The sequence below is a fragment of the Nanorana parkeri genome, unplaced genomic scaffold (genome assembly GCF_000935625.1).
Source record: "Nanorana parkeri isolate BGI_ZX_2015 unplaced genomic scaffold, ASM93562v1 scaffold1620, whole genome shotgun sequence".
In the NCBI taxonomy this organism is placed as follows: Eukaryota; Metazoa; Chordata; class Amphibia; order Anura; family Dicroglossidae; genus Nanorana; species Nanorana parkeri.
In genome coordinates, this window is record NW_017307888.1 from 313,499 (window position 1) to 330,371 (window position 16,873).

Consider the following 16,873-nt stretch of genomic DNA (forward strand, 5'->3'; position numbering starts at 1 on the left):
CATATCATCAACCCAGTCTCCAGCACCTCACATCTGGATCTTTCAAATCCTCCTGGACTGAGATGCTGGGTCAGAGACAGGTCCACTTTAACAATCCTGCTGTAAAGCTCCATACGGGACGGTACCTAAAGCTCTGTGCTGTGGCCCTATGAAGCGATTTACAATGGTGTGTAAGTTGTTGTATGTTAATTATAAAAGTCCTAAAATTGCCGGCTCCCCCCCGCTCCCCCCTCCCCCCGGTGATCTTACATTACGCTGACACACACTGCGAGCAGTTATACGGCCAGTCTATATTTCCAGAGCAGAGGAGGCTGCGGCCGGCGTGAAATAAAGACTGATTGTTCTGCTCTAAACACTGTTTTTTTCCTGCCAGAGCAGCGAGTTATGTTTTGTTGGCGCGGGCGCCCAGAGATGACTGATTGCACGCATCTGATGAAAAACAATACGGAGTGTAATAATATGCCGGGCACACCCTCCCTTGCAGGATTACCCGGCCTCGTCCTCCTGTGCCCATGTCACAAATTGCTTCAGCATGCTGCCTCCTTCTCCGCGTCTCAAAATATCCCGCCGCCGCCGAAATGGAAAATGGCAGAGCCGGATTATTGTTTCACATTTTTCTTTTTTTCGCTATTGCAAACAAATCCGCCGGGCTGAAGTATGCGCGGGTGGGCGGCGAGCGCGGCGCTCGTTTCACTTGTAAGGGCAGCGCTCCAAACTATGATCTTCTAAGCCGCAGGTTTCGGGAGACTCCAGCGGATCCGGGCGCTTACAGGGGCCGTAAATCAGAGCAACATTAGCGACAACGGAGAAAGCAACGAGCGGTTTTATGGTCGCCTCGCCCTGGAACAATTCATTGCGCCGCTTTATTGTTTTACTGCCGGAATTTACCGGCTACGGATACCGCCTGAGCTCCCGGAGTGCCCGCCGAAATAAAATGCACCGGAATATGTGGACTGTCTGTTATTGGAAGTAACTGACTGGAATTTGCAACAAGTGGATAGGCTGCGTTCAGTGATGTCACCGGTCTCTAGTGAATGGATAGGCTGCATTCTCAGTGATGTCACCGCTCTCTAGTGAAGGGATAGGCTGCATTCTCAGTGATGTCACCGCTCTCTAGTGAAGGGATAGGCTGCATTCTCAGTGATGTCACCGGTCTCTAGTGATTGGATAGGCTGCATTCTCAGTGATGTCACCGCTCTCTAGTGAATGGATAGGCTGCATTCTCAGTGATGTCACCGCTCTCTAGTGAAGGGAAAGGCTGCATTCTTAGTGATGTCACCGGTCTCTAGTGAATGGATAGGCTGCATTCTCAGTGATGTCACCACTCTCTAGTGATGGGATAGGCTGCATTCTCAGTGATGTCACCGCTCTCTAGTAAAGGGATAGGTTGCATTCCCAGTGATGTCACCGCTCTCTAGTGAATGGATAGGCTGCATTCCCAGTGATGTCACCGCTCTCTAGTGAAGGGATAGGCTGCGTTCTCAGTGATGTCACCGCTCTCTAGTGAATGGATAGGCTGCATTCTCAGTGATGTCACCGGTCTCTAGTGAATGGATAGGCTGCATTCTCAGTGATGTCACCGCTCTCTAGTGAAGGGATAGGTTGCATTCCCAGTGATGTCACCGCTCTCTAGTGAATGGATAGGCTGCATTCTCAGTGATGTCACCACTCTCTAGTGATGGGATAGGCTGCATTCTCAGTGATGTCACCGCTCTCTAGTAAAGGGATAGGTTGCATTCCCAGTGATGTCACCGCTCTCTAGTGAATGGATAGGCTGCATTCCCAGTGATGTCACCGGTCTCTAGTGAAGGGAAAGGCTGCATTCTTAGTGATGTCACCGGTCTCTAGTGAATGGATAGGCTGCATTCCCAGTGATGTCCGAGGTATATAAACATCCTCCATGCATGGCACACTGGCCCCTTGTTTTGGAGTCTGAACAATTAGTCCGGTAATTTGTCACAATCATCTTGTAGCTATTTGTCATTCTGCACTGAAAGGCGTCGGCACTGATAATAGTCCTCGGGCTAGCTTTAGCTTCTTCATGAAGGCATCAAAGACTTTGCCGACCGTCCTTCCTACGAACAAACACAAATAGCGCCCGCTGTGAGAACTTTTCATCCGGCACAAAGCCGCCGTACAATCATCAGAACTTGAAGCGGAGGCATCGGACTCCCTTAATGTTTCCTGTGAAGCCTCCACATAAAGGGAACTCGGCAGAACTTTTAAAAAGTTTTTGTCCACTGGAACCTTCCACCCGTGAACAAAGCCGCGAGTTCTGAGAACCGGACAGTCAATGTGATCCATTCTGCGCAGTCCGGCCCGAGGAGAAAGGACGCATTGTCTGCAGACAAACACGCATTGTAAGGCATTTTCCCTCTTTAATTTCTGTATGGCGGCTCAGCGAGGACACAGCGTGGGGCTGACAATGCGCGGAGACATGTGAGGCTCTCAGTATTCAGATCATCCGGCATATTGTAGATAAACAGCTCCCGCTTTACTCAATGGCCCCCCTGGAGCTTTGTGCGTCTCTTCATCTATTGTCATCACGCTTTATATAAATAGCGATCCTCGCGCCTCTGCGCGACCTCTATGAAGGCCGTAGATTGTGACATGCAATGCTGCATCCGCATTGTCTTACGTTGCAGCGGCGCGCGGTACCGCCGCCGCATCTGCCGCTGAGCGGCTCTTCAGTGCGTTTTGTGTAGTTCAATTCTAGAACTTTTTCTAATGGCGACCTCGTTTTAGGAGAACATAAAATCAGATGTAGCTGGAGGTGAGCGCTTTGCACTCGGCAATCTCTGAGCTCGCTTGCTGATGGTCTTGCTAAAGGCCACAAGTCAGAGCAGGCCCCCGGACCTGCATGCTTTGAACATGGTAGACGTGATTCCTCCTCCTGTGTTCAGGTGAGCCTCTGCTGGGGGCTGGGATTCATCTGTGATGTCCTCCTTTTTCCAGGGCCGGGCCGAGGGCTAGGCGAAGGGAGCAACTGACTTACCAAAAAACGTATCTTCCAGAATGGCCAAGTCAGCGTCTTGGACTGAACCAGAGTGAGATATTGTGACCTTAGCCAAAGACCAGAGTCCAGTGCGTTACTAAGCCCACATATACCTATATACATGCTATACATAGCATAAAGGTAATAAACAATATATTCCGTGTTATCTTCATTTTAGATGTCAAAGGGGTTTTCTTTTCTGTGGGAAACGGGTCCAAATGGCTCTTTGAGTGTTTAAGGTTGCTGACCCCTGACCTAGTTGAATGATTTGACATATATACAAAATGGGGCCGCCATATCTGCTTTTTTTTTTGCTGCTAAGGTTGGTCACGGGCCCTCTCTCTCCTTAGATGCTGGAGGACCTTGTCCCAGCACTGCCTAGTACCACCATCACCACCACCACCAGACCTGCAAGCCATTTTCTGGTGGAATAAGGCTCTGCTACCCTTGATTTGTAACTTGAAGCGGAGGCATTGGACTCCCTTAAAGGAGAACTATGAGGTCAGTGCTTTCCCCCATAGTTCTCCTTAGGGTGACGGGAGGACACATACTAGCGTCCTCCCGTCACCCTAAGCTCAGTATATAGGGAGCTACAGCTCACGGTATACTGAGACGCCGCAGCCGGAGCGGATCCCGACATCGATGTCGAGATACGCCCAGCTGCTTGAGTGACAGCTGGCTCCGCCTATCTAGAGGCAGAGCCAGCTGTACCCGCCCCCTCCCCCGTCCGTTCCGCCAGTCAGCGCTGGAGGATCGGAGCGGGGAGGGTGGAATCCAGCCCCTCCCCCTGTCACAGCAGAGAGCTGTGACAGGATCGAGAAGTGAGCGAACGCCGGTATGTATTCTCTCACCTCCCGATCTACTGAGCCGACCTGTGACAGTGTCATTGTCACAGGTCGACTATGAGGTGAGTGAAAAGCCCCTCCCCCCCCTCATAGTTCTCCTTTAGGCCCCGTTCACATTGAGCGATTTATCGCGCGATTTTTGCAGCGATATCGCTCATATTTCCGCGCTATATCGCTCTATGTAGCTTCACCAATACATTTCAATGTAGCTGTTCACATCTCGTCGCTCAATATCGCTCAATATCGCTTGTAGCTCGTTTTAGAGCGATTTTGAGCGATATTGCTCCGGATTGCATACAGCCCAATAGGAAGATGTTGCGCGATGTCGCGCGACACGCCGCTCAACGTCGCTCAATGTCGCTCAGTGTGAATGGGGTCTTAATGTTTCCTGTGAAGCCTCCACATAAAGGGAACTCGGCAGAACTTTTAAAAAGTTTTTGTCCACTGGAACCTTCCACCCGTGAACAAAGCCGCGAGTTCTGAGAACCGGACAGTCTATGTGATCCATTCTGCGCAGTCCGGCCGATTGATTAAGCCTTCCAGGTTAAGCCATGAACAAACATTTGCCCGACCAATAGGGATCTTCTGCCATTGAGCTGGCGTTCGGTAAGGCAACTCTTGTCCATCAATGGCAGCAGAATAGCAGAAACTGTCAGGCGAACGAATAGCCATTAATCATTCACTGGGCAGAGGTCCAATGGAATCATTGATCAATGTGTAGCCATCTTTGTTCTAAGTTGGCCGCCATTCTGTGCTATGAAGGGCTCACACAGCACATGCGGCAACCCAAATAGTAAGTTGCGTTAATAAATTACTTTTACGTCTCGAAAAAGTTTCTGAAATTTTCACCCATTTGAGATGATCTGAACATTGTCTGATAAACAAGTTATTTACGGCCGATGGCATTATGATACAAAAGGTATCGGTGGATCAGAACTTGATGATCCAGTACAGGACGGGGTCTGCCATGGGGATCAGGTCGATCATTGCTCCTTTCAAACAATATATTTGCCTGCACATTCGCTCGCCTCCAGGACTTCTCCAGAGTGTCTGAAGACATCCTCTGGAACGCCTTACCCCATCCTGTCCGCCTATCTCCTACGCTGCCCACCTTTAGGCCCCATTCACACGGAGCGTTTTATCGCACGGCAATCCGCGCGATATCGCGAATATTTACTGCGCGATATCGCTCTCCAATACATGGCAATGGGGCTCTGTCCGTCGCTGTCGCGGGTCGTGCGTCGCTACAGCGGGACCCTTTTTGGAGCGGATTTTGGCGCGATTCTACTTTGCTCAATGCAACCATTTGCACGATATCGCGCAAAATGACAATCGCGCGATTTGCGATATGCTCAGTGTGAATGGGGCCTTAGGCAATCTTTAAAAACCCATCTCTCCGGGGAAGCCGATCTCATCTCAACATAACTGCCTTTTACTTCCTCCAATAACTCAATCCAAACGATTATTACCCTTTGTATCACTGGCCCCTCCTACTAGATTGTAAGCTCTCAGGAGCAGGGGCCCTCCCGACCCTATTGTACTGAAACTGTATTGTAAATTGTATTGCAACTGTACTGTCTCCACTATTTTGTAAAGCGCTGAGCAAATTGTTGGCGCTCTATAAATCCCGTATAATAACAATAATGGGAGATCTGATTGGAAGGAACTTTCAGCGTATTTGTAGGAAATGTTCACAATAAACGTGACAAACATTTTGTCTTGATCGAATCGATTTGATCTGATTTGAGACCTGCCGTGCTGATCCCCTCACGCTCACCTGTGCCCATGCCAATCACACATTTGCCGCCACATGTCCTCTACATTTACTAATGATGTGAACCTCCAGGGCGAACGTTGGCGTCCATCCATTAAATGCAGGCCAGTCCGGGCACGCTAAATTGGCGTACTGTTAATAATCGCCCCCTATGATGCAACCAATATTTATTTTTTTAGCCGTTTTGTGGCACGAGATGAAATACTTATTAGCAATTCTCTTTCAATCCGCGTTGCAATCGCCATGTTGGTCAACAAAGGGGCTCATCCTCCTGCCATTAAGTGATGAAAAATCCCAGGTGTGATCCCGATTCTAGTGATCAATTGCCTCTGGATCCCCCATTTGGCACATCTGCCAGAGTCTGACCATCGAGTTGGTTGCTGTGGGTCCTAATTGGGGCGTGCGATGCTTGGGTCCAGCAGAGGGCAGCACCGGATGCAGTATCCGCACAAGTATGTAACACATTCCGGGGAAGAATCTCTCCACACAAGACATAAGAGCTACAGATCATCCGCTGCCAGTTGTCACAGACTCGAGTAGTGTGAAGTCACGCTGCGGACACAATAAAACCCAGCGGGACGGAATATATCGAGTGTGCGCTATATATAGGCCGCTGCCCGAGGGGGGAGGGGGGTATTGTATTCACAATTTTATTCCTAATGCCGATCCTGGCACACTGCATATAGATGGTGAAAATACTTTATTACACTTCAGCTAAACTTCAATAATATGAAACCGCTACAATGTGTACAGGAACCTCGGACTGAGGGGCACAGCCGCACCTGCAAAACGCTTCTGATCTGGGAACGCCAACGCAGCTATTCCTATCTCTGCCTACTGTGCCTGGCGCATAGTGTTTAGGGTGACATCATCGATTGCGATGATGTCATCCTTCTCGGCACCCCCACCTCACACCACCTCCCTAAGGGCCATGTCACACTGGGGACCTCTTCAGTGATTTCAGTTACATAGTTACATAGTATTTGAGGTTGAATAAAGACATATGTCCATCAAGTCCAACCTATTGTGTGTGTGTGTGGGTGTAAAGATCCTCGCGTCATCTTGTTTTTAGGAGTACTTGTACCCCTGTATATTACCGTTTCTCAGGAAATCGTCCAAAAGCCTCTTGAATGATTCCAGACTATTAGCTGAAATCACTGCTTGCGGCAGCGAGTTCCAGACCCTAACCGCGCCAACTGAGAAGAACCCCCTACGCCCCTTGTGTTTGAATTTTTTTTCTACCAGTTTCAGGTGGCGGCCTCTAGTCTTTGTTACGGAATTAATCGTGAAGAGTTTATTGCTAATGTCGCTATGACTATGGAACATTTTGTATGTGAAAATCATGTCCCCCCTTAATCTCCTAAGTCTAAGTGATTTTCGAAGGAATCGATAACACGATAATTGTATGACGATTTTATAAGCTCCGACACCCAGCGATTCAGCTTGTGGCGTGGTCCATGCCGGTGACAATCGCTCTGCATTCACCTCTATGGCTTAGCCACAGAAAGTGAGCGGGCGGTGAACACTATGCTAATCATTTTGCGATAAATCAATACTTGGCGGCAAATAGACGAAAGCCTCTGTCGGGCGTACGGAGCGATTATCAGCGGCGAGGTCAGCTCAGGGCGACATTTATGAAACTTGTGCAGCCAGAAAATAGCCGATGTGCTCATTTCACATAATTTCTTTACTACTCTCAGAGGTTTGGTTTTTAGCACAATATCATATTTTCGGCCTCTGAATTTTACTACAAAACTGTACAAAATACGAGATTTGACTCACACAGGAAATACATTGGGCGCTCTGTGGTCTGGTAAAGGTCAATGTTAAGAATAGCCGTATGTTTTCCTCAGTATTGTCAATTGTATTCAATGGGTCTGGTTCACAGCTTGCCGTATGTCCGCCCGTCCCTAACGCGATACAAAACGCGGCCTACGCCCAAAGAAGTACATGTACTTCTTTGGGGCGTTTTGGTCTCGCGTTTCCATTGGGATACAGCCAAGTAGCCCACGGAAACGCTTTTTTTTACCGCGGATCGCGGTACGCCTAGGTGTGAACCCAGGTTCTATTATAACCTGGAGAAAGAGAATAAAACTGATACAATGTAACAGACAGGTGGGGACTAGAGAGGGAATACGGGATACAAAGGTGCATGGAGTCAGCGTGCAGATCCCTCATACATCCTGTACACAGTCAATCTTATATGTGCACCAGGAACCGATTAGACAGGTCCTCTTTGCTGAATTTTGTGTGTTGACGCTCGCAGTGTGCACCCAGAACGATCTCCATTGATTGTGTGCGGAAGATATAAGAGATGCACATTATTGGCTGCATTGTATAGAGAGACAAGAGCGGCCAATTCTCTGGAAGGAACCGGTGAATTGGGCCCGATTGGTGGAAAACTTGAGAAGATTTATTGCGACGGGTCTTCCTATACAGCGCGGTTTTCCTCCACAGTAAAATGATCAGATAGAAAGGAAGTGAATTCATTTCTACAATCAGCTGTGGTCACCAGCGGACACTCAAGAAGAATGGAAAATGATCAGAATGATCCACTCAGCGGAGTGACTCCCCCCTCGGAGGTTTTGCTCCGTCGTGTCACCGCTATCATGTCTGCCCGCCGGCTTCAACCACTTCTGTGAGTTGTGGTGGGGGAGGAGTATGCTGTAGGGTCACAGGTGGTTCCCCTTTAAATCCTACGAGGTTCATGTCGCGGTGAAAGCTATGAGATCCTTTCCTTATATCAGGGCTCATTCGGAGCAGAACGCAGACTCGGCCCGTATTCAATGTAACCAAATACTGAGCTGCTGGTTCCGATCTGTACAGGGGGCTCAATCCCGGAGCTATTGGCAGTCCGTTCATTACATAGAAGGAATAGTTCTGCTGAGTCAGCGATCTGATAAACGTTACATTGCAACACAAACTTCCTTCTGGGTGCCCGCCATGTTGAATATACATTGGCACAAGGCACACCCCCCTAAGGTCATGTGACTTCTACGCTCAGCCAGATAATGGCGTCTTTTAGTCTCGGCTGAGGAAGCGCAAGGCAAAGCGGCCGGTGCACCAAAACACAATAATCTGCGGGTGTTGGGGGAAGGGGAGGGCCAGAAATGGTCTGCTCCCCCCATCTACGTCACAGAGCAAAGAGGCCGCTCAGGCGGAAGCCATGCCGAGACATACAAAATGCTTTACAAGAGATCGGAGGGACTCACTGCGTGTAAACTCCTAACGCACATCCTTCCTGTGACGGCGTCAAACAGCATCTGAAATACAGGAAAAATCGGAGGGAGGCGTCAGAAGGGACTCAGCAGCACAGATACGTTAACCAGCCTACAGGGGGCGCTAGAGGGGGGAATGCATTGTGGGAATACAGCCTCAGAGGGCAATGGCAGCCGGTCACTGAACAGAGGACACTGGGCTGTGACCGCATATGGCCCGGGCACTTGGGTCCCTGGTGTGGTCACGCAATGTCTTAAGGGCAGAACAGATCTGTGGATGGGGCCAAAGCCACACATTTTCTGTACAAACTCATTAAGACTGAGCATGATAGCCAGAGTATCTCTACCAATCAGAGTGGCACTTCATGCAGGGGCCACAGGAGGGGCCCTAACTACTCTAAGGGGTATCATGTCATTTATAAAGCGATATACAGGAAGAATGAACAATTCTGTGTACAATGTGATGACTTTCTATAGTCCCTGTTCAGGACCCATTCAGGTACATTCACGGAGCGCAGGGGGTATAATGAACCAAAGTCAATGGACAGATTCACCTCTCCTGTGCTACAGTCTGACCGCACTGCCTCCTGCTTCCAGGACCCCACTGCCTCCTACTTCTAGGCCTTCACTGCCTCATGCATCTAGGACCCCACTGCCTCCTGCTTCCAGGACCCCACTGCCTTCTACTTCTAGGCCTTCACTGCCTCATGCATCTAGGACCCCACTGCCTCCTGCTTCCAGGACCCCACTGCCTCATGCTTCTAGGCCTTCACTGCCTCATGCATCTAGGACCCCTAGGCCTTCACTGCCTCCTGCTACCAGGACTACACTGCCTCCTACTTCTAGGCCTTCACTGCCTCCTACTTCTAGGACCCCACTTCTTCCTACTTCTAGGACCCCACTGCCTCCTACTTCTAGGCCTTCACTGCCTCCTACTTCTAGGACCCCACTGCTTCCTACTTCTAGGCCTTCACTGCCTCCTACTTCTAGGACCCCACTGCTTCCTACTTCTAGGACTGCCCCACTGCCTCTTGCTTGCAGGATCCCACTGCCTCCTACTTCTAGGATCCCACTGCCTCCTACTTCTAGGACCCCACTGCCTCCTACTTCTAGGCCTTCACTGCCTCCTACTTCTAGGACTGCCCCACTGCCTCTTGCTTGCAGGACCCCACTGCCTCCTACTTCTAGGACTGCACTGCTTCTTACTTCTAGGCCTACACTGCCTCCTGCTTATAGGACTGCACTGCCCTCTACTTCCAGGACTGCACTGCCCTCTACTTCCAGGACTGCACTGCCCTCTACTTCCAGGACTGCATGGCCTCCTACTTCTAGGACCACACTGCCTCCTGCTTCTAGGACTGCACTGCCTCCTGCTTTGAAGACTGCATGGCCTCCTGCTTCCAGGACCACAATGCCTCTTGGTTCCAGGACCGCACTGCCTCCTGCTTTGAAGACTGCATGGCCTCCTGCTTCCAGGACCGCAGGGGAAGATGCTATCAAACAACTGTATCTTTCTGGGGATGCTTTCTATAAAGTTTTACCAGGAAAAGAACACAAAAGAAAAGACAGAAGGAAAAATCCGCTGAAGGCACCATGTGACTCAATGTGGTAATCAATGATTTTCATTGCATTCATACAGCAGAAAGAGAAGGTGGCCCCAGAGGAGGAGGAGGGGGGGGAGGGGAGTCAGCGATGTCTTTGAGGATGTCTAACCTCGCGTCTCGCCCTATCGGACAGCTGTATTCTTTTCCCCCTTCCCAGACCTTGGATCACGGTCACCAATAAAAGGATAGACCTTGAGGGTCTTGGCGCCCGGCAGTTCATTGATGGATACAATGTTGTTTGTTTTTGTTAATTGGTATCTAGAAATGGCATCAAGTTTATCTGTGTCGCACTGGGCGGGGCCTGTTTCCTAACTGCAGGCAGATCATGCGAGCCTAAACCACAACGCTGAAAGCGCGCGCGGCAATCTGCTTCCCTATAAATCACAAAAATAACCCGAGCACCCGGCTCCTGCAGCATTACAGATGGTAACAGATAATCATCTCCTTAATCTGCTTTCTCACATTATCTCGCCCTCTGACAATTCACACGGCACACACGCACTTATCTTCCTGTACATGGGCAGTGTCAGCTACCAGATGCCGAAACCTCTAGCCCTGCGCATTGGTAGAGACACCGGGGACGCCGGACAAAAATCGCGCACTTCCCGAATCCCGGCAAGTGATACTGCGCCGCGCGTACAGAAGATGACGGGTGACGTGCAGGATTCGTTACCCACATGGATGCAAATGTTATCTCTGATGTCTTCACTGGGGATGAGTACAACGGGGAGATTTTATTTCCCCCGATATTTCAGAGAGATTTTAACTACGTCCATCAAGTCCAAAATGGGTTGGACTTGATGGACCCGTGTCTTTATTCAACCCCAAATACTATGTAACTAAATTTTAGGAAATTCTGGAAAAATGCATCGAAGTGAATGCGGAAGGTGAAATGAGGGTGTTTTAAGGGTACAAAAGGCTGTAAATGTGTCCGGAGAGTTACAGAAGATCCTCTCGCCTATCCTGGACCTAAATCTTTTACCAAAAAATTACCCTTTTTTTTTCCCCCCAAAACAAAAAAGACAGACAATAGAAAAAAATTTAAATGCAAAATTTAAAGCGACGGTACACAAATAATTTATACAGGCAGTGTGAAATCTATATACATAACTGAAGAAATGGAGCGGGTCCTGGAGCAAACCCCTTTGTTTATTAGGAGAGATCCGTTCCATTTTCTAGGTTGCATCTGAGCCAAACACGCACGGGGAGAGGCCAACCGGAGCTTCCCGCTCTTTTCAAGCAAATTGCATCAAAGCAACTCAGTGAGCGAAATTGAGAATTTTACTGCAAATTTGGTTTTGCCCTCTCGCTCATCTCTCTGTAAGAGGGAGTCAAAGGTTTCTCCTTTTGCAGGATAACTTCATCCAATGTTGCCTCTTCCCCACATCCTGTCCCCTAAAAAGGATGGTGGGGTTTGTGGGGGGACATCATGGAATCTGGAAGCCCCCTTTCTAATGCGTTTTCAGGGCCTCAGTGCTCCCCCTTCATTAGGGTTGGATGATAGTACAATTTGTTGTCCAGTATTCTCCATATTTACAATCAGCATCCAAGCCCTGATGAAGGGGGAGCACTGAGGCCCTGAAATACATTGGATTTTTTCTTGTAACCTTTTTTTTATGTTACAAAACATATCCTTCTTATTTTGGGTTTAGTGTTCTACCAACACAACCATTGTTGAGATATAAAGGAAGAAAGGAAAGAAGGAAGGGTCATGTGACGAAGACACGAGCAAAGTGCGGTCGCTGCGGGAGGGAGAGTGTTCCAAAGGCTTCTGCATTCAGCAATTCACCTAACGTGGAATTCAATTTGTTGGTGACCACTGACACACACACTCTTTGTTGTTCTTTGTATCAGGACGTCGCTCTCAGGCGCCTCACTGTACAGGTCCTGGTAAAGAAATGGAACGTGTTTGGAAAGTTTACGTCTCCAATAAAAGGCTTTGTGAAAATTCCAAATGCCCGACACCAATTGGCAGCTGAGGCGGTGCAAGACTCCACCATAAGAGGCCACAAGACAGGAATAGATCACACACCGTCCTTATTGGACATACACCACAGGTGACCTCATTCCTTCACACCACCAGAGGTGGCCGTGTGTCTGCAAGGATGACGAAACTCTACTGATTCAACCATAGAAGGTCAATCTCAATGGAGAACAATCCTGTACCACGCCGGCACCTACCACGCTCAATATGAGCACCAGCTGGGGTTAGGAGGGGGGGGCGCAGGCCGGGCGGTGAGCTCACACAATGGATACAAACTGACAATTTCATCTCACGCAGATATCGAGATGCCTCAAGCCACATTGTGTGCTGAAAGGATAACGTATCGTTCAAGAGCTTGCTATCATTTCCAGCACCGGGAGATGTTATATATTCATAGATCACTCATTCCGGAAAGGACATGTCCGGGTTTGGTGGATGCTAAAGAGCTTAAATATAGAATCCCAACCAATTACGAGTGGGCGGCACGTGTTCCAATTCATAAGAAGTCGGATTGTTTCGGCCTTATGAAGAATGTTCAGTGAAGTCAGGAAGACTTCCGATTGTGTTGGACTGACCACCACACATGCTGAAGGGAAGAGATCACATTGCAAGCTGTGCGGTTCTCCTCATCCTCCCGTGTTCACAAATAGCACAGAGAGCTGCCTGCGGCACAGACGCGACGGGGTTACCTTGTCACTTCGGCAGTTGTTCAGTCCCAGATTGTTCAGTCCCAGATTGTTCTTCCCATCTATGCCGTGGGGTTGGTGATGCTCCCGCTGGATCTGTTCTCTCATCTTCCGCGCCTCTTGTATGGCCTTCATGACCGTGTCCTGGTCCCCAAACAGCGCCGGAGAGTTCAGACTGGACAGGATATCTGCTGGGACAACAAATGGCATCAATGAGCGCAAAACTGATGTGACAGCACAGGAAGCTGGGCGTCACCCAGACTGACCAATCAGCTGCTAGCTCATACAGCTAACCTGGTGTTCACACCTCCCACAGTAAACTCCTTGCAACATTTTAGGGTAGTTCTAACCCTCCCCCAATCCATCCAAAACTATTATAAAGTTTTAGGGAGGTGTTCTTAATATCCGTGTCTATAATACATTATTATCATCATCATCATCATCATCAGGGAGCACTCGGGGCCCCTCTGTAGGCTGCGGTACAGCCCTCTCCTTGTGTCCCAGACTCCGGTGTGTCAGATTCCTCACCCCTCTGAAGGGCGCCTTGTTTTGCTGCTGGGGCCGGGAAAGTGAATCAGCTGGTACTTGGGAATCATTTTTGGATGCAGAGAGGATAAAAATAGATTGAGCCGTGTTTATCAGAGACCGAGGAACAATCCGCCCTTTATATCAAAATAATATAGCCGTGGCTGTCTGTGGCCCCTTCCCTGCCTTGTCTCCGTGCCCCACTGCCCAACTCTCCCCTTGCCCATGGCCCCCCCCTTGCCTGTGGCCCCCCTGCCTTGTATGTGGCCCATTCCCTGCCTTGTCTCCTTGCCCAACTCTCCCCTTGCCCCCTGCCTTGTCTCTGTGCCCCACTCCCCAACTCTCCCCTTGCCCATGGCCCCCCCTGCCTTATCTGTGCCCTGCTCCCCAACATTGCCCTTGGCCCCTCTGCCTTATCTGTGGCCCTCCTCTTGCCTTGTCTGTGGCTCTGTCTGTGGCCCTTTCCCTGCCTTTTCTGTGCCCCGCTCCCCAACCCCCTCCCTTGCCTGTGGCCCTCTTCCTAGAGACAATGATAAATATCTTGTTTTGCACAGTGATGGCGCCTTGTACCCCAGGTTATTATTTTGGATACATTTGATGCAATCTTGAACTTTTAAAGGCCGGTGTTTCGGTCTCCTGTGTAGAAATGATTCACTGTATATGATTTACACTCCCAGCTGTAGATAATGACGGAACTTCCCCTTGTCACCTTTTCTGAGAACTTTCCGAAGAAACAGGTTACACGCGGAAGAGGCTGCTCAATAACGTGCGGCCCTCGGCTCATTACCAGCCAAAGCTGTACGAGGGGCTCTGAGCCCTTATCTGGAATCAGCTGTGACAGAGACAAAAGTACTAGTTACAGGACGGAGGCTGCCAGTCATGTTCAGTAAACGATAACTCGCAGACGGAGGCTGTTCAGTCATTCACAGGCCTCGGCTCATTAACTTTTATTGGACAGCTGAAGGCTGTGTTGAGTTCTGAGCCCTAATCTGCAATCAACTGCGCTAAGACAAAGTACTTGATACAGGATTGGCTGTCACAGATATTCATTATAGGCAAAGTCACCGGAGGAGGTCGATCTGTGATTTATAGGCCGCGGCTCATTAACTTCTGGACAGCTGAGGGCTAAGTTTGGGTAAGAGCCCTTTTCTCACTCACCTAAGGAGGACCCCCGGCCCAGGGCTCCGCTGATTGGGCTGGGAATGCCGCTCTTGCTGGAGAGGCTCACCGGGCTGGTCTTGCTGGGCGGGAAGAAGTTCTGAGTGGGAGAGGTGGGCGACTTCACGGGCTCGGCCGTCTTCGGTCGCGCCGACAAGTTGAGCGGCTGGGCGGCCTCGTCCTGCGGGGGAGATGTCACATAAACAATGATTAGAGGGAGATAAATGGGCCGCATTAGCACTTAAGACGCGGCGGATGTTTTACACCTCCCAGACAATGCCGCTATCTGCCGCCATAATAACAAAGGAAGCTAATTATCAGCGCACTCGCGGATCCCCCCCAACAAACGCTCATTAATTCCTCCTATTTACATCAACACCAGCGCTGCTCAGCAAATTAGAATCTGAATTACAGCACATGGCAGCTCACTCCTTAATGTGTTTTCTGAGATTTAAATTAACCCGGGGCAAAGAATTATTCAAATTCCCGGCGAGAGGAGAGAGACGGCGGAGGAGGAGGAGAGCGACTCCACGGATACAGACCGAGACTTCTCCACATGTGGGGTCCAAGTGCTGCTTCCCCCAGCTCCACTTTTCAATATGACCTTCCTCCTTCCCTTCAGTCTTCTCTCTGATCTCCGTCCTCCCTTCAGTCTTCTATCTGACCTCCGTCCTTCCCTTCAGTCTTCTCTCTGATCTCCGTGCTCCCTTCAGTCTTGTATCTGACCTCCGTCCTCCCCTTCAGTCTTCTATCTGCCCTCCGTCCTCCCCTTCAGTCTTCTATCTGCCCTCCGTCCTCCCCTTCAGTCTTCTATCTGCCCTCCGTCCTCCCCTTCAGTCTTCTATCTGCCCTCCGTCCTCCCCTTCAGTCTTCTATCTGCCCTCCGTCCTCCCCTTCAGTCTTCTATCTGCCCTCCGTCCTCCCCTTCAGTCTTCTATCTGCCCTCCGTCCTCCCCTTCAGTCTTCTATCTGCCCTCCGTCCTCCCCTTCAGTCTTCTATCTGCCCTCCGTCCTCCCCTTCAGTCTTCTATCTGCCCTCCGTCCTCCCCTTCAGTCTTCTATCTGCCCTCCGTCCTCCCCTTCAGTCTTCTATCTGCCCTCCGTCCTCCCCTTCAGTCTTCTATCTGCCCTCCGTCCTCCCCTTCAGTCTTCTATCTGCCCTCCGTCCTCCCCTTCAGTCTTCTATCTGCCCTCCGTCCTCCCCTTCAGTCTTCTATCTGCCCTCCGTCCTCCCCTTCAGTCTTCTATCTGCCCTCCGTCCTCCCCTTCAGTCTTCTATCTGCCCTCCGTCCTCCCCTTCAGTCTTCTATCTGCCCTCCGTCCTCCCCTTCAGTCTTCTATCTGCCCTCCGTCCTCCCCTTCAGTCTTCTATCTGCCCTCCGTCCTCCCCTTCAGTCTTCTATCTGCCCTCCGTCCTCCCCTTCAGTCTTCTATCTGCCCTCCGTCCTCCCCTTCAGTCTTCTATCTGCCCTCCGTCCTCCCCTTCAGTCTTCTATCTGCCCTCCGTCCTCCCCTTCAGTCTTCTATCTGCCCTCCGTCCTCCCCTTCAGTCTTCTATCTGCCCTCCGTCCTCCCCTTCAGTCTTCTATCTGCCCTCCGTCCTCCCCTTCAGTCTTCTATCTGCCCTCCGTCCTCCCCTTCAGTCTTCTATCTGCCCTCCGTCCTCCCCTTCAGTCTTCTATCTGCCCTCCGTCCTCCCCTTCAGTCTTCTATCTGCCCTCCGTCCTCCCCTTCAGTCTTCTATCTGCCCTCCGTCCTCCCCTTCAGTCTTCTATCTGCCCTCCGTCCTCCCCTTCAGTCTTCTATCTGACCTCCGTCCTCCCCTTCAGTCTGATTTGAATACCACCATGTCAGTACAGCGTTGTATGACGGAATAAATGTCAAAGGTCGGCAGCGCTGAAAACTGTCCGGGGCAGGAACGGGGGAACACGCGGCCTTCAAGCAGTTAATACGTCCAGTGGAGGTTTTATGGCGATGACGGGGTTAATTTCAGTATTACATATCAGTTACATCCAGAGCCGCCATTAATGAACAATGGTCGGGGTGACGGGGGGGGGGGGGGCGTCCCGAGAAGGACACTCTTT

The 16,873-nt window shown here is 50.2% G+C and overlaps 1 protein-coding gene across 1 annotated transcript in view; it reads right to left on the reverse strand.

Annotated features, from left to right (window-relative positions):
* SOX6 (SRY-box 6) overlaps positions 1-16,873 on the reverse strand; it is a 57,450-nt gene that overhangs the window by 24,093 nt on the left and 16,484 nt on the right. The window contains exons 3-5 of the mRNA XM_018570876.1: positions 14,790-14,970; positions 13,110-13,294; positions 8,827-8,877 (exon numbers count right to left, since the gene is read on the reverse strand). Coding sequence (XP_018426378.1) covers positions 8,827-8,877; positions 13,110-13,294; positions 14,790-14,970 — 417 coding nt within the window. The remainder of the gene's footprint in view (positions 1-8,826; positions 8,878-13,109; positions 13,295-14,789; positions 14,971-16,873) is intronic.